This window comes from Megalops cyprinoides, chromosome 3 (assembly GCF_013368585.1).
Source record: "Megalops cyprinoides isolate fMegCyp1 chromosome 3, fMegCyp1.pri, whole genome shotgun sequence".
In the NCBI taxonomy this organism is placed as follows: domain Eukaryota; kingdom Metazoa; phylum Chordata; class Actinopteri; order Elopiformes; family Megalopidae; genus Megalops; species Megalops cyprinoides.
In genome coordinates, this window is record NC_050585.1 from 38,026,764 (window position 1) to 38,051,763 (window position 25,000).

The 25,000-nt window shown below is 39.3% G+C and overlaps 2 protein-coding genes across 6 annotated transcripts in view; one reads left to right on the top strand and one right to left on the bottom strand.

Moving 5' to 3' along the window:
* LOC118775103 (galactosylgalactosylxylosylprotein 3-beta-glucuronosyltransferase 1) overlaps positions 1-5,468 on the top strand; it is a 67,556-nt gene extending 62,088 nt beyond the window's left edge. For all 5 annotated transcript variants that reach the window (XM_036524823.1, XM_036524822.1, XM_036524826.1 and 2 more), the window contains 2 exons: positions 217-320; positions 1,750-5,468. In XM_036524823.1, coding sequence (XP_036380716.1) covers positions 217-303 — 87 coding nt within the window. In that variant the 3' untranslated portion in view covers positions 304-320; positions 1,750-5,468. The remainder of the gene's footprint in view (positions 1-216; positions 321-1,749) is intronic.
* Positions 5,469-8,721: 3,253 nt separating this feature from the next.
* Positions 8,722-23,463, bottom strand: LOC118775627 (beta-galactosidase-1-like protein 2). The gene is made up of 19 exons (XM_036525635.1): positions 23,372-23,463; positions 22,573-22,758; positions 22,398-22,466; positions 21,278-21,373; positions 19,677-19,785; positions 19,060-19,152; positions 18,632-18,713; positions 18,222-18,286; positions 17,660-17,744; positions 16,910-17,047; positions 16,176-16,256; positions 15,508-15,614; positions 15,103-15,249; positions 14,856-14,927; positions 14,335-14,413; positions 11,778-11,865; positions 10,836-10,947; positions 9,282-9,398; positions 8,722-8,808 (listed from the first exon to the last, which is right to left on the bottom strand). Exons 1-19 carry the CDS (start codon positions 23,461-23,463, stop codon positions 8,722-8,724), a joined length of 1,905 nt encoding a protein of 634 aa, XP_036381528.1.
* Positions 23,464-25,000: the final 1,537 nt, after the last annotated feature.

Sequence of the window (25,000 nt, forward strand, 5' to 3'; positions counted from 1 at the left end):
GATCGTCTATTTAAATATGTAAAACGACCATATTAAAAATAATAGTAAAAATGTAATGTAGAAACAATACCACACACAGCAATATGGAAATTAATTCATCTGATTAACATTGTATGTCAGTGTTACATTTTTGTATGGACTGAGAATAGGCAGTCTCCCTCCTCCTCTCACCCATTGCGGGTATTCATTCTGAGTTCAATCTGTGTTCCTCTGCAGATTCTTGTATGGCACACCAGGACAGAAAAACCTGTTCTTGTCAATGAAGGAAAGAAAGGATTCACGGACCCGAACGTAGAGATCTGATACTGCTCCTGACAAGGGTAATAACCAATTTACTACAGATAAATTCAGCAATGTATCTGCTGCTCTGTGACATGAGCTGGAAATAAGTGAAGAGGCAATTGTGAAACATCTGTGTTTTCTTCACTAATGGTGATGTTTGACAGACTGCTGCTCTGATGCCCAGAGCTGGCATGCACTGTACACATGGGAAAAGTGGATTGACACAGAACAGAAAACAATGTTTTTTTTCTTTGAGCAAAATTATGCCAGCTGAATGAACTGCAGTGGATTTCCCAGTTTTCATTAATCAGAATAGGAAAACCCACTGAAAACTACTGTAATATTTCTAAATGAAATAATGCTGTATAGGCTGATATTTATATGAATCCATTTCATGGATGTTGTTCAAATTAATAAATTAAGGTACAAAATGTGTTGGTCATATGCAAAGCAAGCAACCAATTTTGACTGGTTTAAGGAATCATTGATAGTTGAAAACTTTAAGAGAGCATATGTGTACATAAATTCCTGATGAATATATATGAATATATATTCATATATATATACTGTATATATATGAATATATATGAATATTCCATTGAATATGCTCACCTGGAGTAAATAATATTTAGCGTAAATGAAATTACCGTTGCATTGTGGGTAGTTGCGTGTTTGTATAATCTGCATTGCCTAGATTGGTAGGTTAAATATTTGGTAAAGATTTGCATTAACACTATCAACACAGAGCATCCATAAAACATTCACAAGCAATACATAAACATGACACAACAAATAAAAAAGTTGTTGCTGTTGGGCACTTTTAAGTAAGACCTCCGCCAACATAAGTAAAGGCAAGTGAAAAATAACAATTCTATTCATGATAACACTATGTTTTGAATTGATGTTATATATGCAAGCCAGTTTTGTAATCTGCATTGTACATTAGGCTCTTCTCACTGCAACAACCTCTGCACCTGCACAGGAGAGCTGAGGTGAGATGACTGCAATCTTCCAACACAATCCCAGTCAGTCAACAGCATTTCCACGCTAGAAGCACACAGGACACGCCAGTGGAGTGGGCACTCATTGCAGATAGGTGCTACTCCTCTGACAACATCTGTTCACCTTGTAGGTTCCTTGACAAATCACAGGGTGTCTGAGAGTGGTCAAATAAGGAAGCCCTGGCTGACTTATCCACCCCCACCCTCAGAATAAAACCATTTTCTCTACATCTGTCAGGGTCATCCAAATGACACAGCTGGTTTTAACCCCAGGCTATAGGACCCAGCTTGCATTCAAAGTGAATGACATGCTGACTAATCCACTCAGGACTACCAATATGATTCTCTGACCAATAAATTATTGTCGGTTACTATGGAACATACTACAAATTTCAAGTTCCATCAACCAAAACAATGTGTGTTAACAGTACCACCACACAAACTGTTTTCTTTCTTGTTTGTGCAGGTAGTTGCCTGTGGTTGGACCTTGGGGTGGACTCCAGTGGTCACCTGGATGGACTTGACAGAAATTATCAGGAATTATCGGCCCCTGTCACCTGTGTCAGAACCTCTTTCATCCCGCGTACAAAGTACCTGCAGAGGAATCGCCAATCTAACAGTGTTAACTAAAAACAAGATATAAACACTTACAATAATGGTGACATATAAATAAATGTAAAAAGTAAAGCACAGATGAGTGTAAGATGGCAATATTTATAAATTTTAGTGTAAAATGGAAAAAAAACAACATGATGTAATGATGACAGCCAAAAGACCTGGCACTGGCAAGCTGAGAAAAGGGGAAGTTTTTTGTTTTTTTTTCCTGCATGGCGTGATACTGTGACAGTTACTGTGTCCAATCCAGAGAGACGGTGCAGCCCAGCCCACAGACAAGACCAATGAAATTGAGGGCAGTCATCCAGGAACTGACCAATCAGAAGGACTCTCCATTTGTCATCCATTCATTAGTAATTTGGCTTGCTGTGCCCTGACCTCATTTTGGGGCAGGAGGCTGTGCAGTAGAAAGACACCCTTGTCTGGCCCGAGTCAGCGGCAACTGACAGACGGATGGAGGAGGAAATGAGCCTAACCCCCTGCTCACACCACTGAAAAGCACTGTACCATTCACACGACCCTCTGCAACCCTCACGTCAATTATGGACAGTCGTGCGGATTCAGGACCAACAGGATTTTGGAAAGATTGTTTTAACATTACATACCTCTTAACATTACAGCTGCGTTTCATTTGTTCCTGTTTACATGTATTTTATTGGCAGTCCAACACTACTGAGTCCTGTCTGTGTCATTATCTCACGTTAAGAATTGTCACGAAGTGTGTTCTAAAAATATCTACCACTTAAAAAAGTTCACTCTACTGTTTTTAATGAAATTAGTAAATGAGTTCCTTGGTTAGGACTTTCATGGCATAGGAAGACAAGAGCTCCATAACAGGACTTAAAATTTTACCATTAGAGGTATTTTAACCCTTGTTTTTCATGTTCATTTCCCTAAAAAGGGACAGACATGGTAAGTGAATTGGTAAGTAAATTGCAGGGTACCATTCAAAAACAAGCAATAACTTGTTTAGTTTAGTCTTTGAATGACTGAACTTCCTCTTGGTCAAGAAACGGATGCAGCCTTCCTTAAATCTCATGTCCTCCCACTTTATCCAACCAATCTAATCTTTTAATGGCAGCAAGTCAACTGGTGTTTTCATTTCAGCATTGACAATGATGCCTATGGCCATATCGTTCCTGAAAAAGCACTGATGAGTTAAACCCAGCACAGGTTATTCTTGGATTCTGTTTGAGTGTACATATTGATATAAGAAATGAGAAGGAAAAAATGTGAGATTTTTTGCCATTAAATATTGTTCATATGTAAATTAAGATGTTTAACCACTGTATGACATAAATGACTTAAAATTATATGAACTTAAAATGCCAATACCTCAATGCCTCCAATATGTCCTTGTTTAATTTTTCCATGAATGTGCCAGTTTCTCATTTCTCAACCTGCTGATCCAAACAGATCCCAGACCCTTTTCCAGAGTGGATCCGGGCATTTTGAGAGGTAAAGCTGGGGATTCAGTCTTGGGCATGTACACTCACAAGTACTTACAGTACATCCGGTATTACTGCATTCTGTCTGCAAGGCAGCCTAATACAGATTTGGAATATCACTCCAATACCTCATTTGAGTCTGCGTTTTATCTATCATCTGGATCGAGAAGCTCTTTGGCACTGAGATCAACAGCAAATGCATATTGCTTCCAAAATAAAGCCAGATGAAGCTGTCCCAGCCATCTGTTTGCACAATATCACATGACAAATGTTAAATGATGACTACAGTATACTGTGATTGCCAAAGTGTACGATCCAGTGCCTGTCAATTGTGGCCCACACAAGCTTCTCAAGTAAAGCAATTTAATTTTATTTTTCTTATTTATTTATTTAGCTTCCCACAAAGGTTGGAACTGCCATCTGTTTTCCGCACTGATTTGTACCTTTTATTTTTCTCAGTAACAAATAAATTGTTTTACACACTTTCTGACAATTCTTGACAAGTCGCCATGCAGGAGAAGGGGAATAAAGTCAAGGGAATAACATCTACCGGTGTATTAGATGAGTCAAGCACAAAGCAATGAAAAACAAATAGTAAAGATTGCTGATCTTCAAAGCCACTTCAATGTGCACTCTTTGTCTGGGCCTACATAATCAATGTGTTAAAGCTGTGTGTTTTGTGATTGAAACTCCGTTCAAAGCTGTATTGTTGTACTGTGCATCTGACAGAAGTTGACTTAAAGCAGAAAGAGGCTTTTAAGTCCAATAGACATGCTAGAATCACCATGAATATTTGATAATGGACTGAAATAGCAGCGTGCAGTTAATCAGGCTTACCAATATATTTCCATAATGCTCTGGTGAAAAAGTACAGTCTGTGTTCAAAGGGACTGCACAGAGAGATGAAGCTCTTCTTTCCCCATCCCCAAATCATGCGTCACAGATTTCACCACTGAAAACATCACAGAGCTGCCTCACAATGGCAGCTCAGTGGTAGCAATTGTTGAAACACCTTCCACAGCAGATCAGTAGCAGTCTCTGTAGTTAAACACCAACCTCAAAGCTCAAACAGTTTTCTCAACTGACGTCTTATCTGATCCAACTAACAACAGGGATCGTATCATCGAACACCTTCCTTGTATAAACAGATAAGCATCAGAAACAGTGTTGAGACTGTTGCTTCACACCTGCGTCAGTTAAATATTCAATCTTCAGTTAGCTCAGCAGTACAAGCTTACATGTATACTGTACGCTTTTCTGTTGGTAAATTTCTTTTCATGACAAATGTCAAGAGAAGCTTGCAGGCCCATTTATGTATATTTTTTTATCGATACATGTTCTCAGTGATCTAATTCCAGGAGTAAATGCACTGTTTTGCCAAAACTGTTGCTCTACCGCTAAATATTCTTTTAAGTGGCTGAGATTCATCCAGGTTATACACAAGGCGTGTCAATAAAAGACAAAGTCGCAAAACTGCTGTTGACAATTAACAAACAATGTCAATTATCAAAGATACAGGGGAACATACATGGAGACAAGCACATTTCCGCACCTCTAATACACACTTCAGCATCTGAGTGGAATCCCATTCACCAGTCAGCCTTCACTGTCCTTCCTAATATATCTTGCATTTGCCATTGTTGTCCTCTTCAGACCTCCCTGCCCATTCCTATGAGGTCACTTCCTGTAGTTCTGAGTACCTGTAAGAGTGGGGCTGATATTTGCCTGGGTATTTCACTGGGGAAAAGGTCCTAGTATAGTGTGATACTGCTATATGTTCAGCAGCATACCTCACAGATTGCAGGATCTTCTCTAAACACACAGACATGCACAATCTGGGCTAAATCCCCAGTCTCTTTTGAGGTTTTACTCCCTCTGTCCACTATGATCTCCAAACTGCTGTCAAGTCACACTTAACCCTTCCTGTTGTTTACACTTTACTTTATTTTTCTATTTCATTACTGCAATTACCAACTCCATAAGACCCCATCAAGAAGAGGAACACAAAAATATGGGTATCCATGTTAAAACAATACAAAATGTATTGGATTCAACAATATTTTCACCAATGAATGTTGAAACCTGTAGATTTGATGTATATTTCTGACTGACCCAAAAAAAGGACACACGTAAAAAGTGTACAGCAAATTAATAAAATGCTATGCTTTAAATTCCTGTTGCTTTTTTGAGATCCAGGTATAAACTGTAATTCTGGAACACTTTTTGCATTTCACCCCTGCAGTTTTTATCCTCTCCCCCTGAGAGCATATTTAAGTGTTGCACCACATCATACTTTCAAGAACTACTATTCAGTTTGTACTTGTTCAAAATAAGCATGCCTGTGTTCTTGAACCTTTCTGAAGTAATCACAATGGGATTTTCTGAGAAGTGCTTTTAAGGGCTTCTCACGGTTTGCCCTCTCACATCCATCCCCACCACTACAAACTCACTGCACTGTAGGAGCCCACCACAACATACTGTTTCCTCATCACAATTGTCAAACTCTACTCCACTGCCTCCTCCATCCCTGTGAGGGGCAAAGCATTTTTCTCTATGTTATTTTAGGCGCTGTTCTTTTTCCTTTAAGACTACTTTTTTAAAGAACCCTTACTAATCAAAATTTGAAAAAAGAGAAAAGTGGAGAGGAGATGATGAGTTCCCTCTCTGCAAAGTCTTTAATGAATTCACCTTGTACACGTGAACATATGGTAGAACAATCTGACCAAATTAGCCCATAGATAAAGGACAGTAGGTCTCAATCAGGCTTTTCAAACTAATATTATGAAGAAGGGTCTGCATATATTTGCAGCTGTGGTTACCGGTTCCTTTCAAATGGGTGACACTGGCTAAACCACAGACCATGTTTTTGGTTCAAATCAGCTAACTTTGTAAGACTGCAACACAATGAAACTAAAACCATATCTTTATTTTGTGGCTATATACAGCTGTATATAAATAGATTCTTGTATAGGGTCCAAGTCAGTACATTAAATTGATAATGCTGCTGTCTATGTAACGGTCATTACTAATTCAGTTCAATGAATGCATCCTGTTTATATATGTTATTAAAGTACAGTTTAATGATTTACATACTAAATTATTGCTAAAAATAAATCATGTTATATGAATTCCATCATTAACGCACTAATGTGAAAAGATTCTATTTTTCATTTGCAGTTTAAGTGATGAAGGTAATACTACAAGCAGACCGAATAGTAAATTCAATCCAAATTTATTTGCAAATACAGATGCATTTGAGGAGTTAGGTAGGAGGAGAGAAAGCAGCTTTTCCATAGTGCTTGAAATAGATATAACCTTAATAAACCCTTTTATATTTTTCACATTCCTGTTAAAAATGAAGAACTTTTCAAGGATAAATTGCTGTATTGCAATATTTCCACTTCACATCAAAGATGAGAGACCAATCATTACTTTGTGTGTGTGTGTGTGTGTGTGTGTGTGTGCGCGCGCGCAAATCTGTATATGTGTTGCAGAATAACTGTCACATTAAAGTGTTCTTCTTTCACGTCAAAAAGTCCTTTAACCTACCCCAAAGTCATTTTTTAAAAATATAGTCAAAGGATTACGTATGTGTCTAATGTGTTGCCATCAAGACATTGCTTTTCAAAAAACCCATACACATAAAATATCAATACACTGAATTGCTGTTGTGCATATAAGCATACATTAATACACCAGTCTGCAGTGTAAACATACCACAATACAGTGGCCTGACCAGGAAAAATGATGTCAATATCTGAATTAAAAAGTTGATCATTTTAATTATTAGGTTAATAAACTAATAATAATTAAAAACTGAGTTATCAACCCAAACCAACCCTTTCTTCATTTTAAGTTTTACATTGTATAAAAAAAACAATCTAAATTGCATTAGGAAAATGCTGTAAATATTTTTTAAAAATCTATTAGGCCTGTGCATGCTGGTTGAACACAGTTATATGCCCTGAGTTTGTGCTCCAGGCCGTCAATAGCTTATAGTAGGGGGCAGCTAACGGTAAAGGCTCAGGTAACATTTAAGAACTAAACTAGTATAGCGAACTATAGTATATTACTTATACACAGGTTTGTTAGACTGTAGAGTAAGGATCCTTTATTTTACAAGGGCAAACGCAACTTGTTGAAAGTCTAACATGACCTTGGTTAGCTATTCTCTGCATTTTGCAGGAAATCTTGTGTACACCCTTTACTGTACAAACTCAGTATTAAAGCAAGACCCTGAGAGCGAATGGAGACACTTCACAGATGCTCCAGCTTCTGATGCCTCCTACCACAGCTGGCCAGAATTTCAATATCATTACACATTAGCCAGTCATTCTTTTATCACTTCCTGTTTACCATCAGTATTTTCATGGAAATTTTTCAGATGAAAAACATTACGTTTTTTCAGTGTAAATGCAGCATAATAGGCAGTGACTAACCTTTAACATGGGGTACGCATTAAAGGAATGGCATCATTTATCAGAGCTGCAAAAGATAAAACGAGCAGGTTAATTTACTATATTACATCACTGGATTCAGCACCAATCATTCATCTGGTTTTGGACCGTATTAGCCTGAAAGAATATTGACTACAGAACGCAATAAAAATTGACAGAATTTTGCAAAACTAAGGAATGAACAGGGGAATGGCAAAATGCTGACAGAAGACATGAGCTGCATATTAAATCCTTTGCTTTTTCATAAATTAACAGAAACAAGTGTAGTGTCAAGTGGGCTAGCGTGACAATATCAATACACAGCTCACCATACACCAAAGGGAAAATGTTTTAATATGAGCACTTACCAATGGTTACAAAGTGTTTTATATTATGTTGCATATGTATAGCTTTGCTTCCTTGATGAATTATCTCTTTCCCAGATGCTTGTTTTTCCTGGATTTATTAAGTTAACATTAATTCATTTTACATTTTTTCCAAACTGTCAAGCAGTTTAGTCCCAGTATCACAACTCCGTTAGCTTGCGTCATTTTCAGATTCATGCTTAACCTACAGTCAAGCAATAATTTCATTTTCAGGCATTTCAGGCATTTCAATGCATAATACATAAGTTCATCTGTTTTAAGGATGTAATTTATTGAGCAATTGAGTCTTTTTCAATACCCAGCTGGATAGAAGGTGGTATGACTGAATAAATGAACACCCTCAAAGATATCCGGTTCTGTAGCTCCTTTAGACCTCCCATCAGTCAGCCCACAGCATTGCAAACATCCCCCTGCTTTCTGAACAAAACTGTGAAACTTCCCACTATGTAAAAAATTAACAGAGTCGCTTGTCTTCCTAGAACCAAACAAGCCTCTGCCCCTGCACTATCAGAAGTGTGACAAATTAGCTCACAAATGATGCACGGAATCATTTTTACTGAATGTCAACGCTCATTCCCAGATCTGGAGACTCTTCAAAATGGATTTTACCGTCTGCTTCCTGTTCTTCAAACACGATGACCTACAACAAACAAAGAAACAAGGATGTGAATGTCTGAGCAGGTCAGGGCAGGGGTTGACCTGCTGTTATTAGGACATGTGGAGGGGAGCTCCCGAACAGCTCAATAGTTAAGGCTCTCTCCTTGAGTGTAAACTAAGCTCTACAGCCCGGGTGGAACCCTAGCTGTATCAATTTGCTTAGATGATCTCAACAGAGCAGCATCTATCCTCCAATGAGTACCCACTCTGCGGTAGTGAGCTGTGTGATTTGCTTTGGGTTAAAAGTAACTGTTGGCTATTTCAGAGGATTGCAGTCATCTTGCCTCAGTAGTCTTGTATGAGTACAGATGATGCCATAGTGAAATAAGACTAGTATATAATTGGCAATTCAAGATACAGTTGCATGATGGTGAGAAAAGCATAAAATGGAAGTGTGGAGATCCTGAAGTCACTGCAATGTTTTGTGAGTAATTTGTACATTTTAGAGGTTGGTACCTGGTTTATTCCACTGTTGAGCCATGGTCCTGGGAGGTAGAGGGCTTGCTGAGGTCCAATGGCCCAGTAACGTCCAAGATTTTGACCATTTATAAACACTACTCCTTTGTTCCAACCCTGTGGACCACACAACATCACCACTACGTTAGACCTGGGGTCACAGACCATTATACCATCAATCCAAAAACAGCACATCATCAGCAGCGGAAGGGAAAGATTTGAAATCGAGAGGTTGGCATGCAGACTCAGGCAGGTTTCACAGGCTCACCATTAAGCTTGCCTCTTGGTCTCATCCCTCCACCACAACCTTTAAAAGCAGTGAATAAATCCACAATATTGTATAATCACTTATAGGCCAGATACAATACAGTACTGCCTCTTCATAGCTACAGTTCTAAGCCAAGAAAGAGAAAACGTATTTGAATGTCACAGCAAAAGGTTCTCAAAGTGATGAGATTCTTTGGCTTTTTACAAAGAGGATTTTGACACTAAATTTTTAAACAGGTTAAAACAGCTTAGCTGTTTTTTTAATTTGTGAATACTGCTGTATGTATGAAAATTAAAAAAAAAATCAAAACTATTTCATTTAGGTTCAGTTAGTTACACACATTGAAATTTCTTTGATTTTACATATTATGTAAATATAGTTTACTTCTCTTAACTGCACAATAAAATAACTTCAGTAAGCCTTGGAAAATAACAGACTTTGCACCCCATCACTGATTAATTTTTTGTTGAACAGTGCTCCTATTAAAATTAAAAGTATTATATAAAATCATGACATTGGTAGATGAGACTAAATTAACATAATTACAATACAAAATAATTTGCACTACTCTTCCATTAACAGGTTATCTTAAAAATGAACACCTTTCACATTCATGGGCACATTAACTATCACATGCTCAGTCAATCACGGTAAACATGGTAGTGCAACTGCTTTACCGCATTATAAGTTCAAAATAAATTTTACCACGTGAAAAGAGGATACTCTTTCTACTCACTTTAATATTAAACCAAATTTAACACAACAAATTTTTAAACAAAACTGTTCTGTAACTCTACTGCAATACCTGTGTTTTACTGAATGAAAAGCTTTGAAAGGAACATAAAAAGGTTTTGTGCAGCCTGTGGGAAAATCTATTTTGAGTCTGCTTAAGTCATATAAAGATTATAATAAATGCTTCCATGATTACATGCAGATAGAGGCAAAAATCATGCATCCCTTTTCCAAATGCTCTTTATGTGTGGGATGAACTGGAAGGGAGATTGTAAGCCAGGCCTTCTCATCCAACATCAGTGCCTGACCTCATAAATGATCTATAGAATGAATGGGTACAAATTCCCACAGAAACACTTCAAAATCTTGTGGAAAGCCTTCCAAGAAGTGTGGAAGCTGTTATAGCTGCAAAAGGGGGACCAACTCCATATTAAAGTATATGTATTTGAATACAATGTCATTACAATGTAATGGTCAGGCGTCCGAATACTTTTGTCCATGTAGTGTATATAGCATTAGGTCACACTGTCACACTGTGACAGAGGCTTTCTCACCGGCAGCTTGACAAAGGTGTCGCTAGGATAGCCATCAACAAAAATCCTGCCCTGAAAGAATCCTGGTAAGGTGGGCATGGCTGGGAGGTATTTCCAAGGTGCAGAAAACAGGCTGAAATGTAAAGGGAGAATCAGTTTCAGCGTAATTACTTAGGTAGGAACTATGTAATGGCCAGAAGCACAACTGTACAACTGCTTTGTAAGTAACTGTGACAGAAATTATGTAATTACATGTTTGGGTTTAGGATAACATAAAGCTGGGTATGGATTATTGAACTGGGGTCAGTTTTACTGAGACAACATGCACCCCTTTTCCACTGTAGATCTGGAGCCAAGCTAGCAAGTCCTGGAGGGAAAGGTGGTGGACAGAGTATGGCTTGATTACTACTACACCATATTATCTGTAACCAGTTCAGCAGATCATGACATCATGCTGCATAAGGACATCTGCCCAGATCAAGACAATTCCCTCACTTCATCTTCAGTACACAGTTGAAGTAAACTGTCAAGCCTCAACTAAATATCAACTACAACTATAAAACATGTGATGCCTCTGAAAAAGATATACAATTCACCTCACAAGAGAGCTTAATGCACTACAGTACCGTGCTATGTAACTTTCTCCACTGGAAAACAAAATTGACCCTTCCCACAACATGAACCACAAGATCTCAGTTAAATACTTCTGGCAGGCTGGGAATTTGTCAGAACATCGTAACCTTCAACCATAGAGGCATGATGGCAAAAAATGCCTGTATTGCATACATTTGGTCAAAATGTTGAACACTGCTTTAATTTACACACATACTCTTCTGGAACAATGGAAGGTCTTCAGAAATTCTTTTAATTGTAACACAGAACGTGCAATGTATACTTGGAGTGTAATAAACAATCAGTTTTATGATTTCAGAAAACAGTGTCAAAGTACTAGGAAATACAAACCTTTCTATAAAACTGGGCTTCATTTCTAGGCTGTAAATTGTGAAGTCTCTTAATGGGATATTGTTCAACACAATGTCACCTACCAGACCTGAAACACATTCAAATATGGCATGTAAAAAATTGTCAGCCCATAATCAATAAAATTCTCTGCTGTGTGAAAAATTAACCAAGCAAACTCAGTTCAAGGACAGATAATGTACATTAATTCCATGCGTTTTCAGTCTTCACCTCTATAGGCTATACATCCTTTATAAACAGTTATTACACGGCTTTGTTGAATACTCGATTCTGATTGGTCAATTACGGTATTCTATGGTCTGTTATTTCTGAATAGCAGACCGCTGCTATGAATAACACACCGTTGCTATGGAAGCAGTTCTGACCATAGACTGTGGAGGACCATGTACAATCATATCAATCCGCAGAAAGAAGTCCAGTAAATTTTGTTGCTTTAATAATCAAATTAACAACATCAGCTCATTCGTGACACCCTGTGGCAAAAAACATTACTCCATCAGAAAACACCATGGGAGATTTTCCTAATATTAATTTTAATATATTTGGAGAGCACCAAACATTCGATCCATGGTTAATTGCTGAACTGTCCCCAGTAAAGAAGAGAAAAAGAGAGCAAGAAAACAGCACATAAAACGCAAGAGAGGTTAAAAGACACGAAGAGCTGGATGACAGAGAAATCGACATGAAATAAACACTAAATGGAACACGCTATGGGCTATAGCAGTGTTTAAAGACTGGATAATCGAAAAGAAAATGTCAACAGACTTTGACAGTTTCAGGGCAGAAACCTCAATGAGGTGCTGCGGCCATTTTATGCATCTGTTCAAAATTCCAACGGTAAAACTTACTCGATTGCCAGTTACATAGGCAATTAGGGCTGGGATATGTCAACACTTCTCAAAGTTTGACATAATGAATTGTGCTACCTTCAAATCCAGCAACGGAGTATTCAAATCTGTAATTAAAAACCTTCGCAAAAACGGGAAAGATGTCAGCCAGCACCCCCCCCCCCAACTCAGCTACAGATTTGCAGCTCCTCAGGTGTTCAGAGGTGCTGTCTCTGAACACAGCGAGCGGACTGGTCCGAAAAGCGTGGTTCAAGGTACAGCTGCATCTGACAAGACGAGGCAGAGAGGGCAATCGAGACTTAACAAGAGACTCTTATTTTGAAACAGGATGAGAATGGCAATGAGTACATTTCCCTCGCCCACAATGCGGAGACCAAGAACCACAAAGATGCCAAAGATCCATGTAAAGAAATTACAGGGGGTGCATCGTCACTGAGCCTGACAATCCTAACTGCCCCGTTGCCAAGTATTTATCCCTTTGCCCTCCTGATGCTAAAGCTTTCTACCTTCACCCACTAAAAAAGACCAACAGCTACTGAACAGACAAGCAGTGTGGTACTCTCGTGAGCCCATGGGAAACAATTTCCTTGGGCAAATGATACCCCAAATCAGCCAGGCAGCTGGGCTTTCAAGGAGGTACACCAATCACAGCTTGAGGAGCACAGCTGTCCAACTCCTCTCTCAGGCTGGTCTTGAGTAGGGAGATAATGTGACTGGGCACAGTTGTGAGGGCAGCTACTGGGCTCCAACCATTACAGATAGGGAAAAGTGGAGCAAGATTCTGCCCTCCAATCCAGGCAACGTCAGCAGATCTGGTGAGCGCTTCTCCTAGCTGCCTATCGCTACATACTGACTTAAGCAATAAGCGGTAGTGATAATAGAAATTTTGTCACCAGTTGTAACATTAGTAACAATTGTGTTTCCAGGTGTGTCAACTGCAAAGCCCTGGCAAGAAGGAAACATAAAGAATGAGGACAGAAAGGTCAACATCAATATTCCCAAAGAAGTCCTATTCACCTCACTTCACCATCAATGGAAATGTTCATTTTAACATGAATTGCAACACTAAGTAGGCTAAGTAGGCTTAAGAAGGCTACAGTATTTATGTTACTATGGACGCAGTTCCAACCTTAGAATCTAACAGACTATTTTTTTTTTTAGCGGAAATAATAAAATCATTTTTAAATCAATAAAATCATTTTTAAATCAAAATTTTGTGTCAAATTATTGATTTCTTTACTAAGTAGCCGTGTAATAAGCGGGATAATGTACAATGAGCTAGTCATTATTGCAAAATAAGCCCCTTCAGGGTGATTCAAGATCCCTCCGCTTTGTGTTGGGGTCCTGCATCACCCTGTCGGTATTCATTTCACAATAATGACTGGCTCGCTGTACATTATCCCTTACATTACAGGTACGCATAGTATCCATTACTCCCTTCATAATAGAAACTCTTTTTACACCATGACGCAACAGGATATCAAAACTGACTAGACAAAACTGTTGTTATGGTTTACAGCATTTTTTCTTCAGCAGTTTTTTTTTAACGCCAGGTCATGAACAATGATCAGACATAGAAACTAACAATGCCATGTCTCTCACACTACTGGTTATTAACATTGCCGCTTTGAGTTCATAATCATGTGAATGCTGTTTTTGAGTATTTAAGCATGGAAGTTATTTTTCCATACCTTTACGCTGGTCATCTAAGTTTTTCCCATAGTGTACCCTACCACAGTTCTCTACGAGCAAACTCAGTGTTCGTTGGCCCTAGAGTTGAAAATAGAAGCGTGTAGGTAAGTAAATAAAGTTAATGCAGACAAAATACATTTGATTGACTGGTCTCTTCAATGTGACTTCCTCTCAGAACAAAGTTGCCACAGGGTTAGCAGCAGAGCGCACTGGATCGATAACAACAGAATGAGATATCTTGTGCTGACCATTCCTATTAGTCACACAGGTTTACTTTTAATAACTGCAGTGTGCAAAGTCATCAAAGTGTACCACAATTCCTCCTCACCGTCCTGGTCTCTGATGGGCTCAGCATTTGTCCAGACATTATGTTGGCTTTCGCTGGGAACACATTTATCCGCATCACCACAAGCTCACACATCTAATAAGGTGCTGAATATTTACAGCTTAATTTCAAAGCACAGCTCAGCAGTTTCAGCAGCATTGCTACACTATATTCAGAGATACAAATCCACCATACCTTCCCATCAGGCACCGCAAGCTCCAGGCTCTTATACTTAAAAACACCAATGAAACTTTTGTCCACAAACACCTAGAACACGAGAAAATTTTGATCGGTCAACTATTATTGCTTTGACTCAAACATTCAATCTAATGAACTGTGTCACATCCACACTCGCTCTGTCACATTGCATTTTTTGAAGTCTTGCAGTTTCTCATTCTGGACTAATGGTAATACTGGACTGCTCATGATTGGCCAGACTCACCAAGGCTCTGTCACGCACGTTATTACCAGAGTTCAGAATCCCTCCACTGGTGATGGTAGTCTCATATAGAGTGTATCCATAAGACTGGCCATTGCCATTGTTCACAGGGAGGTTCTCCATATTGACAGGTGTCACTGATCTGAAAGGCTTCAGAGAGCAACAAATACATCAGTTAACTCATCCTGATCTTCTTCAGGGCCACCCACCGCTTCTGCAGTGATGCCCAGGTGGTTGCAACCACACAAGCTGCTGTTTGCCTTAGCTTGATGATACATTATTTGCTTGCTACATTACCCATGACCTGAATTTACACAGGTGCGAAGGTACGTTTTTAAGACAGTGCTTCATTTTCTGTTATCCAAGACAGGCCTTTGGATATTGGCCTGGGAGCCCCCATTTCCTCACCTCTCCGGTGAACTGCAATGCATCCCACAGAGAGAGGTGTTGATACATGATTGCTGCCTCGTACGCTTCCCTCCAGCGGAGAGGAGGCATCTCAGGGAGCTTCTCAGCTGGGACAGACAGAGACAAGGGACACATGACTGCAAAAAGGCGACACACAGACCTCTGATGCCGGACATCAGTCCTGTAATACTGTAATACTGCATTTATCAGGGTAATCATTCAACAGAACCACTATAAAATCTTTCAAACAGTTTAAAAAAGTTAAACAAGAGATACATTTTTTTCATCTATACATGCTATCATTTATTAATTTCAATGTCCCCTAAACCCACAGAGACCCACAAGATTAAAAAGGTGTGATACTGCAGATGTTAACAACTTAAAGGAAATGCTTAGATCTGTTCTTCTTCTTATGTCTTCTACTTCTCTTTCACACAGTAAGATACATAAATAATATTAAGTATGCCATTTCCCCTGTTGTACCTTAGAAAGAAGCATACATTAATGAAAAACAGACAGACAAACTAAACAGAGACAACAATGAAACACTGTAGTTCACATGTGTGTGGAGTGTTTGGCTGTTGTGTCCCCCTTCCCAACCCTCAACACCTGAGATAAACAGCTTTGGGGGAGGAGTGTGACTTAGAGATACCTGATATGTAACTTACTGTGATACCGGTTAAATAAATCCTTCAAAAGATGGTACTTTGGGGTGTAGTCCCCAGACTCAGATAATGGGGCATCATAATCTGAAAAAGAAGCAAGCCTCAGTAACTTATCATGAGAGGAGTGCTACCAATGCGTTATGGAGGTATGCTTTTCCATACGTTTACACTATCACCACTCATTCTTCCCAGCTCCAAGACATGATATTTTTATTCTTGTAGGAGACTGAAGGACATAAGAGAGGGCAGACAGGAGATAACACTACTCCTTGAACCTGCACATTATGTCTGAAATATTTAGGGAAGGATTATGTTTGGAACAAAATTACTCTCACCACATGTACCAGGTTTACATCAGTTGATAACTCTGAGGTTAAAAACTACACAAGTCTGTTAAAAACCCATGACAACTGAAGTGGAGGGACAGAACCCACACAAGCAGGTAGCCTGCCATGTCTACATGATGCATTACTATGAATTTGTGACAACCACTGGAGTGATACAGTGACAGTGCCATCTACTGCCAAGAAAGTGTAATTCCCCATAGTACCACAGAGTGCTGTAGCGTACACTGCCACATTCAAGCCACCGAACTCCAACAACAATTTACACCAGACTTTTCTTTTTAAAACCCACAGAATAATACACTTCGCTTACTATACTCTTGTATATTACATAAAGCGGAAGCCAAAGACATACGCCTCAATAAAACTTTCGAATGAGAGAGAGAAACCAACCGTAGCTTGTGATCAAAGCCTTGTATGAGGGGGTTGCCAGAGCTCCGCTCACGAAGCCAAAGTTTGTCCCTCCATGAAACATGTACAGGTTGATGGACATTCCCTGTTTAAGAATCTTCCTCACAACAGCAACCATGTCTGTCAGAGAGGGGAATGGTTGTTATTGAAGCTGGAAAGAAGACAAATGGTGGGAATCTAATTACAAACCAAACACTTCTTCATATCAGTAGTTTCAGCTTTCAGGACTGCATTCCATCCTAAAATTTCTTGATTATAATGAAAATACTTCATATCAAGTACAAGGCCATCTTTGTAAAGATACATTATTTAGAGGTGTTCAGTACATTTTTCAGAGTAAACATGGAAGTTACACATTACACAAAACACAGTAATATTATTCTTATTACTTTCTTCTGATAGATATACTGTGCTGTGTTGCACGACTGCTGACCCACCTCCATCTACACTCACATTCATTTTAATACTTTAAAAGTAATATTTCACAAAAGAGCAAAAATTATTTCACTCCCAGACAATAAAACATAGAAAAGACTAGCGGAAAGACATCACAATTGAAATTGATTAAACATCTGTTAGCTCCTGCAAAGAAAGGTAATACAAATTCCACACTAGAGTATATTCTGATTCAGTAGATATAATCTCAGTCTGGCACATCAGATACACTCAGTGCTTTAATGAAGAATATGCAAACTGTGTTAAACACATTTATGGTGTAAGCTTACTCCTTACCCTCTGCAGGAAAGAGATGGTGAAGGTCACCCCAGGCATCAAACCACCCAGTCCAATACTCCATCACCATCTTAGGGCTGTGAGGCTTTGGTACCAGTGTATATACACAATTAAAGTTGAGAAAAGAGCCATATAAATGATGTAATCTTGTTGACTACTCCTTGTCATTACTTGCCAGGCAATACTGAAAAGTTGTTGCTTTTTCTTTCACAGCTTTTTTTCTGTGACATTTTTCTGTGACATTACAGATTTTTTCACAGACAGTATTGCTGTGGATAAACACAGCCTACAACACAATTCTGGATACCTTTACTTTTGTTAATGAGACCTTTAATTTTCTATGAGCCAAAAAGCAGCACTTCATATCATCTGCAGAGTTTGTACATCATTTCATATAGTAGAACATGGTTGAAGTGTTCCTCCAGATAAGGGCAAACTGCACAGCCCTTCCTCGAAGAGCTATCCTTACAAGTTAGTTCTGTGGTTTAAAGTAATTTTTTCAATGTGGCCATCAATACAAAATGTTAGACAGCATTTATTCACAGTGAAAAGTATAACTTACCTGAACAGCATCCAGATATTTCAGGCTTTCAGTATTCAGTTTCTGTAGATTGATGGTTTTGAGGGCTTGTATAAAGAGGGAAAGTCAAAGCGCTAAAACATCACTGAATGAGGGTCAATTCAGGAGCAGGACAAGTGATACAAAAATGGCACCCATTTTTTCTGGTTAAGTACCAACAGTGCAAAGCTACAAGAGTCATATGTACAAGTCTTTTCAAAGCAGTTGCAGTCACTGAAGATTTTTTTTGATTACTCAATTGCAGCTACCAATTGCTAGGAAGCTGAAGCCCCAAATTTTTCATGTGTTGAAAAGTATCTGGTTAAAAGCATTATTTTAAACTCTCAGGACTATGGATCTCCAAGGCCGGGGTTGGTTATCACCATTCTAAAGGTTGGCTGTCAGCTCAATACCTCCATTCACACCACCAAGCTTCAATCCGTCATGGTTATCCGATGTCAGAAGCAGCTCGTCAATTCCACGAGATTGCAGAGCCTACGACAGGACACAATGGGCTCACTTGACACCAGGGGTTCCTAATGCAGGGATTGCCACTTAAAGACAGTTGCAGAACCTGCTGGACTGTCATCATCCAGGACGAGAACTGGCCACTCTTGTTCCACAACCTCATAGACGATTATTAGCAGCCATTACTCAGGAGAGGGGATATGCAATGTAAAGACCCCAGTGAAATTACACAGTGAACAGCCATGAGCACTATACTACCTACATCAGAAGGAGACAGTGACTGTGAGTTGCTCATCACTCTGTTGGAAGACCAGTTAGATGCCTAGGTACAATTCCAAAGCACTGTGAAACTACACAATTACTGTGCTCCTACCTCTTTGATGAAAGGCATGTAATTAATATCCTTTGCATAGGAGCCATACTCATTTTCCACTTGTAGTGCAATGATGGGGCCTCCTCTCTTAAACTGAAACCAGATAAATGAAAAAATGAATTAAAAAAAAAAACTTACAAAATCTACAGATTTGTTTCTCTCTTTTGCTGAAAAATCAAATGCCTTTGAAAATTTCCCCCTCACTGCCTTGATTTGTTGTATTCTAATAAGTTGCACTAAACAAACACATGCAGGCAAAGTTTGATCTGGATACAAGCCAATAGGTTTTTCAGTTTTATACTGATGAAAACAGTAACAAAATGGAACAAAAGGGGCACTAGAAACAGGTGTCCATCATTGGTTCTTGTTTTTCTTTTCCAAGCACAGGAATCCAACCTTAAATTCATTATAGCTGTTAACGTTTAGTTGTGCCTTGTTTGTGTGTTTGAGAGGCCAAACCAAGCTTTGATTAACTGTGTGCTTTGGCCAGAATTACAGATGGATGAAAGTTTCAGTAATTACTACAGAAAGAAAATTCTTAATCATTGTCAACACAAGATTAATTAATGAAAAAACATAAATACACACAAGCTATGGACAGCTGTCACTGTAATTACCTGTAGAGGAACAATTTTTGGAATGAGTTTGTCAAAGAAAGAGTTGACTGCCTCTGTGAATCCTGGATAGGTTGTTCTCAGCTTCATATTTTCATCACGCAACAGCCAACTGGAAGGGTATTAAAAGGGCTGCTTTTCAGGGGAAAGCGGAGAGCAATAGATGGACACTACAGATATTTTACCAAAGTAATCACAACCATGAAGTCTTCCATTTTTCATCACTCACCCTAGTCGCCTCATGGAAATACATCAGAATTTATACAGAGATGTAAATTATGAGAGTATGCCATCTTGTTTCATGAGCCCTCACTCAAATGAACAACCCATCAACATTTTTACACCCAGGGTTGATTTTTTTCTATTTTCTCCCCAATTTGGAATGGCCAATTCCCCGAATTCTGGAAGCTAAGCTAGCACAGAGATGAGTTGGAGGAGTCATTTGCAGCTTTGGCAGGGGACCAGCAGGGGTCGCTGTTGCTAATGGGACCGAAGCCCCTGCTGACATACCCACCCCTATCCCCGGCGGAACGAAGCCAATGTGTTCCGTCTGTGAGCTCCCGGTCACTGTCAACTAGTGACATGGTCGGGTTCGACCCCAGGCTGTAGCGCTCAGTCTACACTGAGTGATTTTACCGACTGAGCCACTCGGGAGCCCCGGGGTTGATTTTAATAACAGTTGGGGCAAAGAAATTGAACAGCAGAGGCTTTAATTTTATTAGCAGGCATAATCTCTCATCTCAAACGTTTTGGATCATATTATAATAGAACAGACAAGTGTATCATACAGCACAGATTAATATAGGAACATGCACTGCACAACTTTACATGGCCAGGGGTTACTCATCAACTGTCACTCAAGATTGATTTCTTCTTTATCACGAGCAAGTGTCGTCACTTGGTTTGCCAGGCTACCAAGTATCACAACATATTGAAAACAACCCTCCATTAAAAGATCATATGCTTTCTCTACTCATGTACCTGTATTCTGATATTTCTTCTTTAATGTCTGCTCAAGCATTTTCACCTCAGCACACTTTTACATTTATTCATTTAGCAGACGCTTTTATCCAAAGTGACTTACATAGGTTACAGTTCTTTACAATGTTATCCATATATACAGCTGGATACTTACTGAGGCAATTGGGGGTTAAGTACCTTGCCCAAAGGTACAGCAGCAGTGTCCCAGCAGGGATCGAACCGGCAACCTTTTGGTTACGAGTCCTGCTCCTTAACCACTATGCTATACTGCCCCCCTTTTCAGAGAATACTTTCCTAGTCTAGTAGGAAGTGTTTTGAATTTAACATGGAATACAATGCTATTCAAACTCAAGAAAGAATTATTTATATTCAAGTAGGCCTATTAGTTTGGATATTTGAGATGGTCAAATTTTCTGCTGCCATAACCTGGTGCCCATTAGTATCATGTGCTGATTTACCCATACATCTAACTTGAGCAAAATCTACTCTTACCTCATCTCTGGGGCAACAACCCAACCCAAAATAGGGACTACTTAGTCACTGAAAAAGTAGACTGTAGTAGTTTGTAACTGAAGTAAGACTGTTGGGAGAAAGGCTTGAAACCGAGCAGAGAGCACTCTGACCTTGGCAGCCCTCCCAGGTCCCATTCAGAGCAGATGTATGGCCCGGGACGCAGTATAACCCAGAGTCCCACCTCAGCCGCCAGGTTGATGTAAGCTCTGGGACATAAAGAGAAGAAGGCAGACTCAGACTCAGACAAATGACACCAGAAGCGGGAGATCACCTGTTCTTATGAAGTTTCAGTTCCGCTGAAGCCACATTTTCTGTTCTTCTGTGCTGGAAGTTCTAATAAATGAATGCAATGTAATGTAAGATTTTAAGATGCTAGCATTTGTTGCTCTTCTGGGCGATGTGAGACCAAATGCAATTAAGCACAAACAAAAATGTGTGATATCCCCACAAATTGCTTGGATGCGCACTAAAAGGAAGATAATGATGTTTTTATCTCATGAGGTATGCAATCTCTGCTCCAGAGATGATACACAAACCTTTATTGGTGAAGTACTAATTAAGATTTGCATGACTTGACAAAAAATCCTGAGAATGCACAGACATACTGAGAGCCATGGCATTTTTGGCAATGTCCTTTGTTGCTAAAATTCTGGAACTGGCACAAGCCTAGTAAGCACTCTAACCATTTGTGAAAGCAAAGCCATTAATGACATGGCCAGCCTGTTGTTGTGGAAATGATGTTGTTGTCTAGTCAGGAGATCTAAGCCTTACTCCCCAGAGAGGAGACCACACTTAGTGATCATGTGTAAAACTAAACAACAACAATAATATAAATTCCCACAAGAATGTAAATCGAGCAACATTGTCAGGGGAGAAGTAAGCCAAGATGTGTTCAGGTTCAGGTGTAAATAAAGAAACAGACTGAACATTGGCAGCTTTTCCCCCTTATACAGATGCTGCTATCCCTAAATAAAGTTCAGCCAGCTTGTTTGTGATTATGTTGCTGACCCAAAGAATGTCCTGTAGGACAGGATAGTTTAAGTGTAGAATTTCACCAATAAAGAGCAATGTACACTGGCCCACCCTCCAGGACTGGACATTTTTGAAAGGACAGAAAACCTTCCTGCATAACATCTTCCAACTAACTAAAAAATCTGTTTATAGTATTGGAGTTGCCTTAATTTCCTCCTAATTAAACCCTAAGTCAGCAGCCGGAATGGGCATCCTTACTCTAAATCCAGCTCCCTTTTGAAATTGAAAACGCCTCTCTCAGGTTCATGTAGATTCCAAGGGACATAGCTGGAAGAGAAATCACAGATTCCAAGTGATCTAAATTCATCATTTCATATACCTTAAAGCAACACCATAAAAAAAGACCAGGGTTGTAAAAAGACAGTGCACCTACGTGGTGAGAGTGTTTAGCCCACAGGACTTCATCTTCATTAGGCGGTCCTTCCAGTAAGCTCTGGGGACGCGGAAGTAATGGATGGACCCCCCCAGTATTCGGAACTCCTCTCCGTCCAGAGTGAACAGGGAGGAGCTGGCATTTAGCCCTTCTCTCCTGCTCATTTTCCTCAATCCTGGCTCCATTCTGAAAAACAGGGGGCCAGTCTTTACAGGCATCTCTCACAAACACGTTGACCGTGTTTACATTGCTTCAGCAGAGTGATGCACTCTGAGCTCACACAGTACCTGTCTGACTGTGAGAGTATCAGATGTATGGTGTCCCATTTGAGATCAGAAATAATTAAAGCTGGCAATATAATATCCCACAAGGGTTTCTACAGGCCTGGTAAAGAGAAAGTGTTTAATTTCTTAGTTGATTCACCACTATGCACAACACTCTTTTTTTTAATATGCATCTTTGGTGTGCTGTGAATTTTCACTCCAGACAACCTCGGTGCTAGACAATCAGTTTAACAAGACTTCATTTTCTTTCTTAGTAAAAAAAAAAAAAAAAAAAAAAAAAGTTAACCTCATCGTCACTTATATTTATATTTATATTTGTATGGTTCATAGGAAATCTACAGAATATTGACATTTTTGGTAAATAATATTAACGAACAACGGAATTGTGTATCGAATTCGGGAAAGTAGGAAATGCAACATTAAAAAAGTATGAGCAGTGGTATGAAGGGGTCGGTCACTGCATATAAAGCGCTAGCACACAGCAAATCTTTGTGTTCACCGCGATAAGTACGTACCTGATATAGTGATATATAATAAGCCCAGCGATAGTGAAACATAGAATGCCATATTGTCTTCTGTGAGTTTTCCTTATTCTGAACACAACCATCGATATCTTGGTCTTTGTTATTAAAGAGCTAAATCCCAGTACAGGGTACGCCTCTATCAAGAATATACAGATCCTTCAAGGTGATCGCAGTTTGCACTACTTTGCAGTTTACTAGTCCTCAACGGAGGGCTAGCACCGCCCAAAAGCTAAGGAAAGGGAGGGGGGGCGTTCCTCCTGATAGTTTCCCTCAGGTGAGAAGACAAATGAAGTTAAAAACACTCACCTAATAATGGGGGAATTACTTATATCCTTCCGTGAGCACAACCACACTTCCAGTAACCCATATCTGTAACAAAGCAGACCCACTAAAAGCCATTTTGTGACGTCAGATTCAAATCATTATTGAATTAACAGCGTAAACAAAATGTAATTAACGGTAGGTCTAATTAACTGTGAGCTCTTCAGGAACTAAACACAATCTTTAAAGTGTGCTGCAAAAGTTTGCATGCGCTTTTTGCCTTAGTGTCTAAACAGTCATCTCTCGCTGGCCCAGCTGTTGACACAGTGAGTGTCAGGTCAACATAGCATTCATCTGTTTATATAGTTAATTATCGTATAATCAAGCCAATTACGTTAAGCAGCCATGTCTAAATTCCAAAAGCCACAATTAAGCAGCCGACAGCGCCCCCACATGGTAAACTGTGTGTGTGTGTGATGTGGAGCATATATGAAAACATCCTTAGCTATACTGTCTATACTGACTATACTGTTTGAGCTGTAGGCTCTTTTCCATGACCACGGTGAATGTAGGTCCAAAGAGTTTGATTATGAAATTTTAATTCATACCTGTTAAATGGTTTAGGAGGATATCGATTTTAAGTGTTTTTTTTTTTTTCTTCAAATTGACAGCCATGCAGCATGGTATATGTCAATAGATGGGTCTTCTAGATCTTCTAGATGATTTTTTTTTTATTATTATTTTCATGTCACTAAGTCAAACAGTGCATGTTTGAAGTTATGGTTGTTCTAAGGACATAAAGTTTAAAACTTTCAGCTGAGTTGCATAGTGCCCTCCACCCCATGTGGTCAATCACTGTGTCATAGGTTATAGCCATTTGTGACATAATAGGATCTTGTGCAGTCATAGTTTTTTACCTGCCAACTGTCTTTTAATTCATTTTTAAATATTGGTGCAAATATCCTGAAACCAAAATTTCATTCAGATTGGTCTATCACAGCGTTTCCCAAACCTCTCCTGGAGGGCCCTTTGTCCTGCATGTTTTAGATCTCTCCCTGCTCCAACACAGCTGATTTAAATGATCAGTTTGTTATTAAGCGGCTTCAGGAGTTCATAAGGAGCTGACCATTTGAATCAGCTGTGTCGGAGCAGGGAGAGATCTAAAACATGCAGGACAAGGGGTCCTCCAGGAGAGGTTTAGGAAACGCTGGTCTATCGGTTCAGGAGGAAAGGGATGTCAGTGTACTTAACAGTGCCACTTTTGCATGATTCTGCATTTCCTGCAGAAACCATATGTTTTAACACATCATTTTTGTACACCCCTTCAATGTGCATTTGGGCCAATTCATTAAAGAGCTA